Genomic DNA, 15,064 nt, shown 5'->3' on the forward strand with positions numbered 1-15,064 from the left:
TTTATCCAAGTGAGAATTTCCAAAGACAGTTCATATTTAAAATGCTGTGGGAATTCCCCGGCAGTCCAGTTGTTAAGAGTCCATGCTTTCACTGCCAAGGGCCTGGGTTTGATCTCTGGTTGAGGAACTAAGATCCCACAAGCCGTGTGGCACAGCCAAAAAATAAATAAATAGAAACAAAAAATAAGATGCTGTTTCCTTTCCTGTTGTCAAAGTACTCTTCATCCAACAAATATCTGTGGAGTCCTAATACTTGTGTATTAGGAGCTGGTAATATAAACTTGAAAGCACAGTCCCAGCCCTTGATGGGCTCACCTGATTTAGAGTTCTGAAAATATGACTGGTCACTGTAATTGTAGGCACCCAAAAATTTTTTGTTAATTTATTCTTACGCCCAAAGCATCACTGTTGGATACACAGTTACATTTCCCCATGAAAGCTCTCTGTACAAATAAACAATAATGTCTGTACTAAGTGTGGCTAGGAAATGTTAAATCATATAAAACTTGAAAACAGAATAAACTTTACCAAATTTTAGTCACAGAATAGAATAAGTTATTATTTCTCATCCGAAAATGCAGCTGAAATGACATTGTGGAAAAATTTGTACTCTAAAAGTAAAGATAGGAGAGACGTGTCATTAAATAAGAAAAGCATTTAAGGTACACATAGGAGTAATCTTATATGCCAAGAAGAGGAGGATGGACAAATTTTAAATGACTAAGCTTTGTGGGAGACTCCAGAGGACTCTTTAAACCAAAATCTAAACTAACAAATTGGCCTTGGGGTGAGGGAAAATTATTATAACTTTAGTTAAATATTTCCCCTTGTGTACAGCCTAAGGAGAAGCTTTCTGACCTGCTTTGGGGGATTTACAGGGAAACTACAGTCATCACCTGACTGATCACCTTGGGCTTCCCAGAGTTGCCCTGACTCCCTGCCCTGGGAGGTCATGCAAATAAAGCAAATCATGCAGTCCTGGAATTTCAGAGCTCAAAGTTTTTCTGTAGAGAGAAGCAACCCTTATTTTACAAAGGCACAATTCTCACCAGTTTTGGCCAATCTCAGCAGTTGTATTTAAAAATTTAGACACACTCAAAATGGCTTGAAGGCTTAAAGGCATAACACCATAAAACTCCTAGAAGAGAACATAGGCAAAACATTCTCTGACAATAAATCATACCAATGTTTTCTTAGGTCAGTCTCCCAGGGCAATAGAAATAAAAGCAAAATTAAACAGGGGACTTCCCTGGTGGTCCAGTGGATAAGACTCCACACTCCCAGTGCAGGAGGCCTGGGTTCGATCCCTGGTCAGGGAACTAGATCCCACATGCATGCCTCAACTAAGAGTCTGCATGCGGCATGCGGCAACTAAGATCCCATGAGCCGCAACTAAGACCAAGCACAGCCTAAATAAATAAATATTTTTAAAAATGTACCATATCTTTTAAAAAATAATAATAATAAACAAATGGGACCTAATCAAACGTATAACCTTTTGTACAGCAAAGGAAACCATAAAATGAAAAGACAAGCTGCAGACTGGGAGAAAAATATTTGGAAATGATGAGACCGACAAGGGCTTAATTTCCAAAATATACAAACAGTTCATGCAACTCAATAACCAAAAAAAAAAAAAAAAAAAAACCAATCGAAAAATGGACAGAAGATCTAAATAGACATTTCTCCAAAGAAGACATACAGATGGCCAACAGGCACATAAAGAGATGTTCAACATTGCTAATTATTAGAGAAATGTGGAAATCAAAACTACAGTGAGATACCAGCTCACACTGGTCAGAATGGCCATCATTAAAATGTTTACAAATAATAAATGCTGGAGAGGTTGTGGAGTAAAGGGAACCCTCCTACACTGTTGATGGGAATGTAAATTGGTGCAGCCACTGTGGAAAACAGTATGGAGGTTGCCCCCCAAAATAAAAATGGAGTTGCCATATGATCCAGCAATCCCACTCCTGGGCATGTATCTGGACAAAACTATAACTCAAAAAGATACATGGGGCTCCCCTGGTGGCGCAGTCGTTGAGAGTCTGCCTGCCGATGCAAGGGACACGGGTTCGTGCCCCGGTCTGAGAAGATCCCACATGCCGCAGAGCGGCTGGGCCCGTGAGCCATGGCCGCTGAGCCTGCGCATCTGGAGCCTGTGCTCCGCAACAGGACAGGCCACAACAGTGAGAGGCCTGCGTACCACAAAAAAAAAAAAAAAAAATCAGAGTAATTTTGATGAACTCATGCCAACGCTTACTAAGGTGGACCAGTCACTTCATTTAATCGGCTCATTAAGTCTCATGTCATCTGCCATCATGTTAGACACTGGTGGAGACCTTTACATCCAGGCCCTCTTGCAGCAATGAATGAGGAGTTACCACACCTGAGTTCAAGTACTTAATTCTATCCTCTTTTATTCTTTTTTCTTGATAGTATTAATTTTACTTCTGTAGATGATTAAAAAGTTGTCATGAAAAACTTGGTCTTTTTCTTTTTTTTTTTTTTTTGGCTGAGCTGCATAGCGTGTGGGACCCTAGTTCCCCCATCAGGGATGGAAACGGGGCCCCTGGCAGTGAGAGCACAGAGTCCTAACCACTGGACAGCCAGGAATTCCCTGTCTTTTTCATTTTTTTTTAATGAAGATTTATGGGCTCAAACATTTAAGTAAAAAACTTTTTTTGTACCCATGTGACCCAAAGCAACAAGAACATTTTCAGGGAGTGATTTGGAGAGTAGATTTTTCTGCCTTCATTCAGAATGTTTTCTGGCTCCTAATTTACTGGATGCTCTTTTCATATACAAATCCTCATCTACGTTTTCTGGTCCAACTCAAATGTCATACTTTTTAAAAAAAATTTATTTGTTTATTTTTGGCTGTGTTGGGTCTTCGCTGCTGCGCGCGGGCTTTCTCTAGTTGCAGCAAGTGGGGGCTACTCTTCGTTGCAGTGCACGGGCTTCTCATTGCGGTGGCTTCTCATTGCGGAGCACGGGCTCTAGGTGTGCGGGCTTCAGTAGTTGTGGCACGCGGGCTCAGTAGTTGTGGCACACAGGCTTAGTTGCTCCGCGGCATGTGGGATCTTCCCAGACCAGGGGTCGAACCTGTGTCCCCTGCATTGGCAGGTGGATTCTTAACCACTGGGCCACCAGGGAAGCCCCTCAAATGTCATACTTTTATAAAGCTTGCTCTTACCACTCCCAACCTTCTTTTGAACCTCCACACTGCTCTGTATCATTCTTATGACATTTATTACCTTATGTTTTGAGGTATGAATATATTGTCTATATCCTTCTTGAGGGGTCTCAGTGGGCACTAGTACACGGAGAAGGACCTTAAAGTCCCACACACATATTTATTGAAGAAAAGAATGGGGAAGCTTGGACAAGCCACTTAGCTTCTCTGTTCCTTAGTCGCCTCACTAATGCAACCTATTTCAGGGGTAAGTTGTGAAGAGGTAAGTTGTGGATGGAATGAGTTAACATGTGCCAAGGAATTTTGAAAGATAAAAAATGAGGGGCAGTGTAAGATACTTTTTCCTGTTCATGAATACTATGCTTTGCTTGTTCATAACTATAATCTTCTGTGTGAAGATAAATGGCTAAATGATTCCAAAAGAGCCAGAAGATGATCTCAAGAGGTGATGAGCTTTCAAGGTTCTTAAGATTTTAAGCAGACTGGAGAGTGGTAGTGCCACACAATGAAAGAGCTTGTAGCTTAAGGTCAGACATGAATTTTTTTTTTTTTTTTTTTTTTGGCTGTGTTGGGTCTTCATTGCTGTGCCCGGGACTTCTCTCTAGTTGTGGCGAGCAGGGGGTACTCTTCACTGTGGTGTGTGGGCTTCTCATTGCTGTGGCTTCTCTTGTTGCAGAGCACAGGCTCTAGGTGCACGAGCTTCAGTAGTCGTAGCATGCAGGCTCAGTAGTTGTGGCTCATGGGCTCTAGAGCGCAGGCTCAGTAGTTGTGGTGCACTGGCTTAATTGCTCCACGGCATGTGGGATATTCCCGGACCTACGCACCCTGCATTGGCAGGCAGATTCTTAACCACTGCACCACCAGGGAAGTCCCCAGACGTGAATTTTTATCTCTTCTTTGGCCCTTGCTGGGTTAGCTTTGTTACCCTAAGTAACTTACTCAACTTTTCTGAGTCCGGGTTTCCTTATTTGTAAAATAGGGATGAGGAAATTGTGTTATTGCAGGGCAGTACGAGAATTAGTAATAATGCACGTAGTAGTATATGCTACCTAAGTGGGAAGAATCGTTAATACTTAGGGACTTGGGTTGAAATAGCCCCACATTTGCTCTTTATTCTGTTGACAATATTTTCATCGTGGTATTTAAAGGAGCTGTTACAGAGTATGCAAAAATTAGTTTGCGCCGGAACTTGGGAATATGTATTTGTTCAATGAGTTATTAATAAAGTCTTGAATTTAAAAATTCCTCCTAAGTCCGTTTCAATAAAGTTTTGCTCAAACGCGAAGCTGGGATCTTATCGCGAGAATCTGGCGGAATGCGTTTCTGGCCCGGGACTTGCTCTCGCGTTGTTTGAGCAGGCAGTGGGGAGAGGTGAAAGGAAGCACGAAATACCGCGAGAGTACTGCAGATTCTCGCGATATTTCCTGGGATTACCCCCTCCCCCTTCCTCCCAGTGCTGTTTCGGTTTAACCTAGTGTGTGACTGTGAGCCTCTGTGAGGGAGCGAGTGAGTGTGAGGTACTGAGGTGAGGCGGAAGCTAGAAAAGGGACTCTTTCAGTAGCGAGGGACAAAGGGGGCGTGAGGCACCTAGGCCGCGGGACCCCAGCGACAGGAAGCCGCCCCGAGCCGGGCTACCGGGAAGGGGAAGGGCCCGCGCAGTCCTCACAGGGCCCCAGAGCCGGAGTCGGCCCCACAGCCCCGGGCCGTCGGCTTCCTACTTCCTCGACCTCCCCGGCGCCTGGGCCTGAGGATTGGCTCGGCGTGGGGAGGAGGGGAAACAGACTCGAGCGGCTACCCGTTGTCTCGCAACTCCACTGCTGAGGAACTCTCATTTCTTCCCTGGCTCCTTCACCCCCCACCTCATGTAGGAGGGTGCTGAGGAGTCGGGAGGGAGGAGGAGCCTGGGCTACCGTCCCTTCCCTCCCCACCCCCTTGTAGGGGCGCTTTGGTAGGCGTGGGGCTGGGGCTGGGGGGGAGGGTGGGGGTTACTTTTTGGAGTGCTGGGGAACTTTTTCCCCATTTTGAGGCCAGGGGAAAGGGAATGCCCAATCCAGAGAGACATGGGGGCAAGAAGGACGGGAGTGGAGGAGCTTCTGGAACTTTGCAGCCGTCATCGGGAGGTGGCAGCTCCAACAGCAGGGAGCGTCACCGCTTGGTGTCGAAGCACAAGCGGCATAGGTCCAAGCACTCCAAAGACATGGGGTTGGTGACCCCCGAAGCAGCACCTTTGGGTACAATTATCAAACCTTTGGTGGAGTATGATGACATTAGCTCTGATTCCGATACCTTCTCTGACGACATGGCCTTCAAACTGGACCGGAGGGAGAATGATGAACGTCGCGGGACTGATCGGAGTGACCGCCTGCACAAACACCGTCACCACCAGCACAGACGTTCCCGGGATTTACTAAAAACTAAACAGTCAGAGAAAGAAAAAAACCTGGAAGCCTCCAGCAAGTCGGGATCGACGAAGGACCGGATATCAGGAAGTACAAAGCGTTCAAATGAGGAGAATGATGACCATGGAAAGACGCAGGTCTCCAAAAGCAGCAGCAACAAGGAATCCAGGTCATCCAAACTCCATAAGGAGAAGACCCGGAAAGAACGCGAGTTGAAGTCCGGGCACAAAGACCGGAGTAAAAGTCATCGGAAAAGGGAAACACCCAAAAGTTACAAAACCGTGGACAGCCCCAAACGGAGGTCCAGGAGTCCCCACCGGAAGTGGTCGGACAGCCCCAAGCAAGATGATAGCCCCTCAGGAGCTTCTTACGGCCAAGATTATGACCTTAGTCCCCCGAGATCTCACACCTCTAGCAATTACGACTCCTACAAGAAGAGTCCGGGAAGTACCTCAAGAAGGCAGTCAATCAGCCCACCTTACAAGGAGCCTTCTGCCTACCAGTCCAGCACACGGTCACCCAGTCCCTACAGTAGACGACAGAGGTCTGTGAGTCCCTATAGCCGGCGACGTTCTTCCAGCTATGAAAGGAGTGGCTCTTACAGTGGGAGATCACCCAGTCCCTACGGCCGAAGGCGGTCCAGCAGCCCTTTCCTGAGCAAGCGCTCTCTGAGCCGGAGTCCGCTCCCCAGGTGAGCTATTTGTCTAACAGCCCGTTCCTTCTTTCGGTGGCTTATGAGGAACAGGTGATTAGACATGTTAACATTTTGTTGAAGCCCCCAGTGTTCATCATTGACTGGAACACTTTGCTATTGGCTAGCCATCATGTAGGTGAGTCTGGTCTCCTCTTAACCCAGAATTGGAGAAGTGCAGAGTTCACATGCCTACAGCTGCTAAAGGTAGGTACTTCCAGTGGTGGGATCTTCAGTTGTAAGCTCCCACGTGAGAAAAATCATAGGCTTCTGCTTACTGACTGCATAGGATTGATACTGGTGCCCAGAGTTTATCCAGCTATTTCAGTTGCTTTGTCTTAACTTTTTAAAAATCACTTTGGTATTAGTGCCTTAGGCTTCATTGGACCTGATTGGAGATGTAAGAAATTAAAATTTTTCATTTGTATTATCTCGGGGCTATTTGCCTAAGTCATCTACCATTTGTGCTGTCCACTGAGTCTCCAAACTTGTAAGTTTATTTCCTAATTGACAATTTTTTGATAACTTACAAGAGACTCCTGTCTTTTTTACGGTATGCGGGCCTCTCACTGTTGTGGCCTCTCCCGCTGCGGAGCACAGGCTCCGGACGTGCAGGCTCAGCGGCCATGGCTCACGGGCCCAGCCGCTCTGCAGCATGTGGGATCTTCCCGGACCGGGGCACGAACCCACGTCCCCTGCATCGGCAGGTGGTCTCTCAACCACTGCGCTACCAGGGAAGCCCGAGACACCTGTCTTTTATGGGATGTTTCTAGTGGAAATTCAGCCAATTAGTTCTTTTTCCCTTTTATGGTATAAGCTAGCAGAAATTGTTTCCAAGGACAATTTGATTTTATGTACAGCATCACCATTGACTTATTTGTGACCACAGGTTAATTTCAAAATCTTTCTCTTAAAAATTGGTAATAGTACCTTCACTGTGATATTTTTGGTGAGAAAGTCATGTTAGTTTGAAATTTAATTGTTGAAGTGAATTGTCTACAGAAAACTGTTCTTGTTCCTAGGTGGTGATATGTACCTTCCTCTTTGCTTTTCTTCAAAAGCAGAACTTGGGCTTTGGAGTTATACCTGAGTGGAATCCTAATCTTGCTTTTGTGACCTTTGGCGTATAATTTAATTTCTCTGTGTGTGAAATGAGAATAATAACTACCTACTTCTAGAGTTGTTGTGAGGATTAATTAGTAAATATGAGTGCATAGCCAGGTACAGTGCCTGGTACTTGGAGCCAGTCAGTAAATTCTATCAATGAATGAGGGAAATGTTGTTGAACACTAGTAGAGAAATTATGCGAATTTGAAAAAATCCATGCATGTCTTTTATATGTCAGTGTGAGTAATTTTTGCTGACTTAAAGTTATAATTATTCGTAAACTAGTTTGAATTCATCAAGCTACAGGAGTTCCTAGGTGTTAGAGTCTGAAGTTCCTTAGGCTTTTCCCCTCCATTTTATTATAATTTTTCAAGCACAGAAAAGTTGAAAGAATTGTAGTGAGGACTCAAGTATGTACCACCTAGATTCTGCAATTAATATTTGCTATACATTTTATCATCTCTATCCATCTCTCCACCTTCATTTGTTTTGATTCATCTGAAAGTAAGTTGCATACTTACTTGAAGTTTATAGTGAAGTTCCATTCCGTATACTTCACTATAAACACTTTAGCATGTACACCATTAGCTAGAGTTCACTTTTTTTTTTTTTGGAGGGATGAGGGGTAAATTTATATACAGTGAAATGGATGTCTTAACTGTACCATTTGTAAAATTGCTTAGTTTTTTAAGGATGCCTTAGAAATATTCTCAGAATATTTGTTTTCTTGAGGGAGTAGTTTCATTAAGCCTGTTCTGAGAATTTTTGATTGTTATGGGGTTTGGGAATACAGAATTACATTGAGGCTAAAACACTGAAACAAGTTTCAGTAAAAACTGCTACTTTGCAGTGATTCCTTTTGGATTCAAATCTCAAGTTCTCTCTTCCTCTACTCACTTAGTTGGAACTAGTGCAGTGATGGTAAAAATAAATCAAGAAAGAATTGGAGACACAGTATTATAGGACACAAATATAAACAATACATAATAATTCTGGAGTCACATGCACATTTTTAGTTGGTTTGAAAAGAGCATTATGTGTTTGTGTGTGTGCGTTATGTATGTAGTTTTCCTCATTCAATTTCTTAGAGTCAGGGTGGAGAAACATACAGATCCCTTTTATGGTATTCTCTTTTTTTTCCTTGAGAGACAGTCAAGATTAAACAAAAGATTTCATTTTTAAAGACTGAAAATGCTTTGGCAGAAACGCAAGGTCTTTGCATCCACCAAATTATTAGTGATTAATAGTAGAAATTTCATTTCAAATGGTGGGACCTAAATTAATTTAGGGAAAAAATACATTTGTTTTTGAAGACAATTTTTTTTGTTGCCTGCATTTACCTATTTGTTGTTCCCTATACCCCCTTTTTTCCTTGAAGAGTGGACCTGGACCTCAAATGTAACGTTTATATAACTTATGGCCATCCAAACGTCCTATTAATTGTAGGCTTCTGTTCAGAAGTTTAAGGTTTGTAGCAGAGTTCCTTAGGAAGATTTAGTCATGCTGAAAGATGAAAGAAACAGTGGTTTGTAGAGCACGGTCTCTGACATTACTTAGTGTTTTTCTGAGGTAATGTTAGTTTTAGACCAGCCTATAATTCAATCAGAGAAAACCTCTTGTTTTAGCCACTTATTTATAAGAGAAGTATTAGTTTTCTGAAGGGTAAGTGGATACTTGGTAAATTCACTTAACTACTTTCAGTATTTTATATCCTCATGTTCATATATACATTGTTGTTATTGTTGTTTTGAGCACTTTGATTCCAATGATAACTTTACATTTTAATAAACGTGGAAGAAAGTTTCCAAAAAGCATTATAGGTATAAGAAAATCATGACTAACATCATGTGAGTTGTTTCACCTACCATGTATATGCTATTTGTTTTGAAACATTTTGAATCACATCAGCCTTACCAATGATCAACGATAAAGGGAGATATTGAAGATCTGGAATGGGAACAATTTGTTTTACACTACTGCGCAAATTATCTTTTGTCCAGTCACATTTTTTGTGCTGATTTTTTTTCCTCCTCACACTGAGGCCTGAGCACATTAGGCTTTATGAAAAAGCAAAAAAGAATTAATGAGGGTTTGGGTTTTAATTTAGAATAATCTGCCTTATAGATTCCCAGATTTTACTTTCCAATCCTTCCTTAATAATGGAGAAGATAAGTTGAACATGCAATAATACCTTGCTTTATGAATTCCTAAAAAGTTTATTGGAAATCATTTTATATTTGAAAGTACTAGAAGCCATCATAGTTTTAATAACTTCTAATAAATTATTTTGGTAAGACAGTTTCTCTGGTTTATCTAGTTTTTGTAAATCCTAACTCTTGTAATTGGGGGTTTGTTTAGTATAGGTGCAACTTAATTATAAAGTGAGGATACAAGGAACAGAAACTTTTCCTGGGATTTCTCAATAAAATAGCTGTCTAGTTTAAAAAATTTAGGTTTTGGTGAAGTGTGCTAGTTACTTTTAACTTCCTAATTGATATAACCCACATTTAGCATTAAGTATGACTTTTTAAAATCATGTTTTCAGTTTATCAGATATTTAAACCAAAGTGCTAAAAGTAATCATTGTGAATATGGGTATTTTCTAACATGGGAAAAAAGTATCCATCCATCTTCCTTCAGTTGAATAAGTAGTGGATAATTTTTAGATTATATGATTGAAATATGTTGCCATGCAGGATTTATTTCCTTCTAATCTATTTTTTAAAGTAAAGAACAGTTTTAAATTTACAGAAAAATTGTAAAGATAGTACAAAGAATTATTTTATGTCCTCAAACTCAATTTCCCCTATTGTTAACATCTTACATTTGTTACAATTAATGAACCAATATTGATACATTATTATTATTATTTGATGGTACCTAATCTATTTTTAAGATTGCTAAATACTCAGTGGGTTTTTTAAGTTACAGTTCTTCATAGTTTGTTTAACTGATCTATTCCACATTGCTGTAGTCTATCCATTTTAAACTGCTTTTTTCTTTTTCCAGTAGAAAATCCATGAAGTCTAGAAGTAGAAGTCCCGCATATTCAAGACACTCATCTTCTCATAGTAAAAAGAAGAGATCCGGGTCACGCAGTCGACATTCCAGTATCTCACCTGTCAGGCTTCCACTGAACTCCAGCTTGGGAGCTGAACTCAGTAGGAAAAAGAAGGAAAGAGCAGCAGCCGCTGCAGCAAAAATGGATGGCAAGGAATCCAAGGGTTCACCTATATTTTTGCCTAGAAAAGAGAACAGTTCAGTAGAGGCTAAGGATTCAGGCTTGGAGTCTAAAAAGTTACCCAGAGGTGTAAAATTGGAAAAATCTGCCCCAGATACCGAACTGGTGAATGTAACACATCTAAATACAGAGGTCAAAAATTCTTTAGATACAGGAAAAATAAAGTTGGATGAAAACTCTGAGAAGCATCCTGTTCTTAAAGATTCAAAAGGACAGGGAACAAGAGACTCTAAACCTGTAGCACTGAAAGAGGAGATTGCTACTCCAAAAGAGACAGAGACATCTGAAAAGGAGACCCTTCCACCTCTTCCCACAGTTACTTCTCCACCTCCTTTACCAACTACTACCCCTCCACCTCAGACACCCCCCTTGCCACCTTTGCCTCCACTACCAGCTCTTCCACAGCAACCACCTCTGCCTCCTCCCCAACCAACATTTAGTCAGGTTCTTTCTTCTAGTACTTCAACTTTGCCCCCTTCTATTCACCCAAGGACATCAACTCTGTCCTCTCAGGCAAATTCTCAGCCCCCTGTACAGGTTTCTATGAAGACTCAAGTGTCTGTAACAGCTGCTATTCCACACCTAAAAACTTCAACGTTGCCTCCTCTGCCCCTCCCACCCTTATTACTGGGAGATGATGACATGGATAGGTAAGTCCTGTGGTTAACTGGGAAATTTTAACCCTCTTGTTCTAAGTGTAATGTATTTTTTGTTCTCAAGCTTTGTCAAAATTGATCTAATGAATGGCTGTTTAGAATGCTTTCATGAATAGGAAATGCCTTTGATGTTTGGTTTTCAGTGGAAAAGTCCTTATATATGACATTTATTAGGAAAAGAGAATTACAGTTTGAGGTCTACGTAACCCTTTTTCTCATAAGTGTATTTATTGATAATTTTGATTCAAATTTTTAAAAATCATGTGTTTTTCTCCTTAAATTTTTATGTTGAAAATTTTAATATTAAATAGCTGCAGAAAAGTTAAAAGAATATAATTAACACCTGTAATACTCTTCACCTTGATTCACCAGTTGTTAATTTTCTGCCATATTTGTTTTAACTGTAGATATCGTGACACTTCTGAATACTTTAGCATGTCTCTCCTAACAAGAACATTTTCCTATATAATCACAATACCTTTATCACCCTAAAAAACTTATCATTCATTTATTAAATAATATCAGTAGCATATCAATAATAATAAAATCCTCAGTGGTCCCAAAAATGTCTTTTATAGCTACTTTTTTTTTCCTCCTGATGCTTTAAAAAAATTAATTATCCTGTAAGAAGAAAAGAACAATATGTAGAATCTTTGCTAATTAGAATATAAATTCACAGTGGGGTGATGGGAAGAGCTCTAATTTTAATGAGTCCTCTGAGTGTTGAAAACTGAAATAATTTGAAGCATGAATCTGATTTCATGGAAGGCATTAGGAAATATATTTGTTTAATTTCTTGACAGGCCTAGCCAGGCAAGTACCACCAAACAAACATGATTTAGCAGTGACATATGCCATGGCAATCTTTGTATTATTCTTTTTCCTGTGGAGATTCTGCCCTCTTGTTCTGGAGGATGAGTTTCACTTATTGCAACAAACTTCCACTGTAAGCACAAAAATAAGTATTATTGGTCTTGCATCCCAGACCAATTCCCAAGCTTCCCTTACTTTCCAGGTGACATCAGTAGTTTGAACAGTGATACATTTCAGCCCTTTAGATCTATATTTTTTCAGATTACACTCTGCACTTTTTTTAGAAGGTGCAAGTGCAATAAATGAGAGGGAAAGAGATTATTTAAAAGAATGGCTCCATTACTATACATAGCTGTAAATCTGATTTTAAAGAAAAATTTCACATGCTCTTTCTAATATTAATAGGTATTTATGAATTCTGCCACATCCTGAGAACTGCAAAGGAGAACAGAACCTGAAATTTATGTAGAAAAATTTGTTTGAGGTACACGATATACTTCTCATAGATACAAGCGATATATTTTTACAGTTTTTGTTGGAAAATAGTCAATTGAGTATCATCCAAAGGGAACCTAGGCCACTGTCTATCCGCAGGAACCTTGTTTAAATCTTAGTTTACGTAGTGGCTAGGACAATATCAGTGTGGCTAAGGATCTTGCTTTTGAAATGTTTACTTGGCTAACCAAATAGCTGTTGAACCTACCTACCATGCGTCAGCATGGAGTGCAGGTTTCCAGAGGTGGAACAATTTTGATAGAAAGCACATAGGAATTTTTATCTTTCAGATTGCAGATGAGGGGTAAAGTAAGACCATTCAGTGCTTATTTGAGTATGTGTAGCTATCTTTAAAAATGTGTAAGAGAGAGAATGAAGTGAGAAAACTTATTTTTGTTATATATTTATTCTGATTCCAAAAGTGTTACTATTTTATTTTATAGTCCTTACTAAAGGTAGAAAAATGGAAGTGAAGATTTCTTCCACTATCAGTTTTATTTTTTCACTATAAAACTATAAATTCAAGATAGTTTTTCTGTTCTTGTTTTTATTTACTTATTTGGTGCCACCCTATCCATGTAGCAGCTGCACCTATCTTTCACATGAAAAATATTTATTTATTTAAAAAAAATTTTTTGGCCACACCGCGCAGCATGCAAGACCCTAGTTCTCTGAGCAGGGATTGAACCTGCCCACCTTGCATTGGAAGCGTGGAGTCCTAACCACTGGACCACCACGGATGTCCCGAAAAATAATTTTATGTAAGAAAACTTTTTAGGAAGGAATCTGAAAGTTGCACATGGGACTCATATTCCTCCTACTTTCTCTCATGTGAGGCTTCAGGAGCTTAAATGTTGAGAATGTGACTTACACATCTTTTTATTGCCTACAGTGTTTTAAACATAGAACACAGAATGCAGTAATTAAATATTGATTATTTGAATAAGTAAAACTGCTGAAGGAGCCAGAGTCAGGGCTTGTGTGAAATGACATCGGGCATGTAGTTAAATTATTTGCCACCTGGATGACATAAAGCTTGTATTAGAGGATTTGTCCTTTTGGGAAAAGATTGAAATTTTTCTTTCAAACATATATATTGGGCAGGAGTGTATTAACCCAGGTATCAAATGCAGGAGTGAATTTAATTAATGGTACTGCAAAAACCTTTATGATTCATGGTGTACAATTCTTGGTTTCAAGAAGCAAAGGCTGCCAAACATCCACCGTGATATGGTACATTCTTCATGAACATAGCTATTCATGGGGATCTGCTGCTTTTTAAAAATTTTCAGTTAACCACATAGGGTTTTTTTAATATTGTTTTATTTTTTTGAAAGCCTTGTTCATTTGGAGTTTTATCAGACTTGAATAGAGTCTACGTTATTCTCAAAGGCTGTATTTTTAAAGTACTGAGCTCGTGTAGAATAGGCCTGGGTAAACATTCAGATTAGATTTTAGGATTTTTGTAATAGAATGCTTGTTTTTTACTAGAATGCTAATACAATGTTTTTAATGTATTCACTCAAATTTTTAATAGAAGTTTGTAAAAATAAATCACTTTTTAAACAACCTGCTTTAAGGGGAAGGAGATAAATGATCTATTTAAAGTAGTTTATTTTACATTTTGAAAATTAATAAGAATTAATTTTGGGGAATTCCCTGATGGTCCAGTGGTTAGGACTCTGTGCTTCCACTGCAGGGGGCTCGGGTTCTATCCCTGGTCGGGGAACTAAGAGCCCTGAAGCCACGTGGTACGGCCACCCCCCCAAAAAAAAAATTAATTTCTTTTCACATAGTTCATATGTAAATTCATATTTTTTTTCTTTATTAACAATAAAGACTTATTAGAGGTGTTACATTGTACCTACAGATTAAATCCAGCATCATAAATTCCAAGAGACTATCCGGATTCTAAAATTTCAGCATCTTGGAGCTTGGCAACTTTTTTTTTTTTTTTAATTATATACAAGCATTATGCAACCTTGTCACTACATGTGAACCCATCTGCAGATATAAATGGAGAACCAGGAAATACTGATATTGGTAGGGTAGATCAGCACTTCCTGGTACTGAATCTTCAAGTAATGACTTAGATGTTTAGTATCTGCTCCAATATGTTAGGCTCTCTGCATCTACCGTATGACCTCAAAACTATATAGAACTTTATTTTAGTGAGTGCCCTACACTAAAGGCTAAAGAGCATAATGTTGTTAAGCACTGCAATTTTATGGGTCATCATTATTCCAAGGTTTTTGGTACATTTGGAATTTATTGAAACAGAATTTGACCTCTATTAACTTGTGCCCTGAACTGGTAGTACATATCCCATCAAACACTCATTCTTTCTTGACATAAACATACTAAAAATATAATTTTTCAGAAGTAATGTACATTTTCACAGTAGCAAACAATATTTGAACCCATAAAGTAAATTTTGGATAAAACAAGTGTAAATATAAAATA

General features: G+C 39.8%; 1 protein-coding gene across 7 annotated transcripts in view; it reads left to right on the forward strand.

The window, feature by feature from the left end:
* Nucleotides 1–5,225: 5,225 nt before the first annotated feature.
* CDK12 (cyclin dependent kinase 12) overlaps nt 5,226–15,064 on the forward strand; it is a 63,685-nt gene continuing 53,846 nt past the window's right edge. For 6 of the 7 annotated variants that reach the window (XM_060132802.1, XM_060132804.1, XM_060132799.1 and 3 more), the window contains exons 1-2: nt 5,226–6,289; nt 10,406–11,287. In XM_060132802.1, coding sequence (XP_059988785.1) covers nt 5,241–6,289; nt 10,406–11,287 — 1,931 coding nt within the window. In that variant the 5' untranslated portion in view covers nt 5,226–5,240. The remainder of the gene's footprint in view (nt 6,290–10,405; nt 11,288–15,064) is intronic. The other variant, XM_060132800.1, reaches the window with a different exon arrangement.

Source organism: Lagenorhynchus albirostris, chromosome 20 (genome assembly GCF_949774975.1).
Source record: "Lagenorhynchus albirostris chromosome 20, mLagAlb1.1, whole genome shotgun sequence".
NCBI lineage: Eukaryota > Metazoa > Chordata > Mammalia > Artiodactyla > Delphinidae > Lagenorhynchus > Lagenorhynchus albirostris.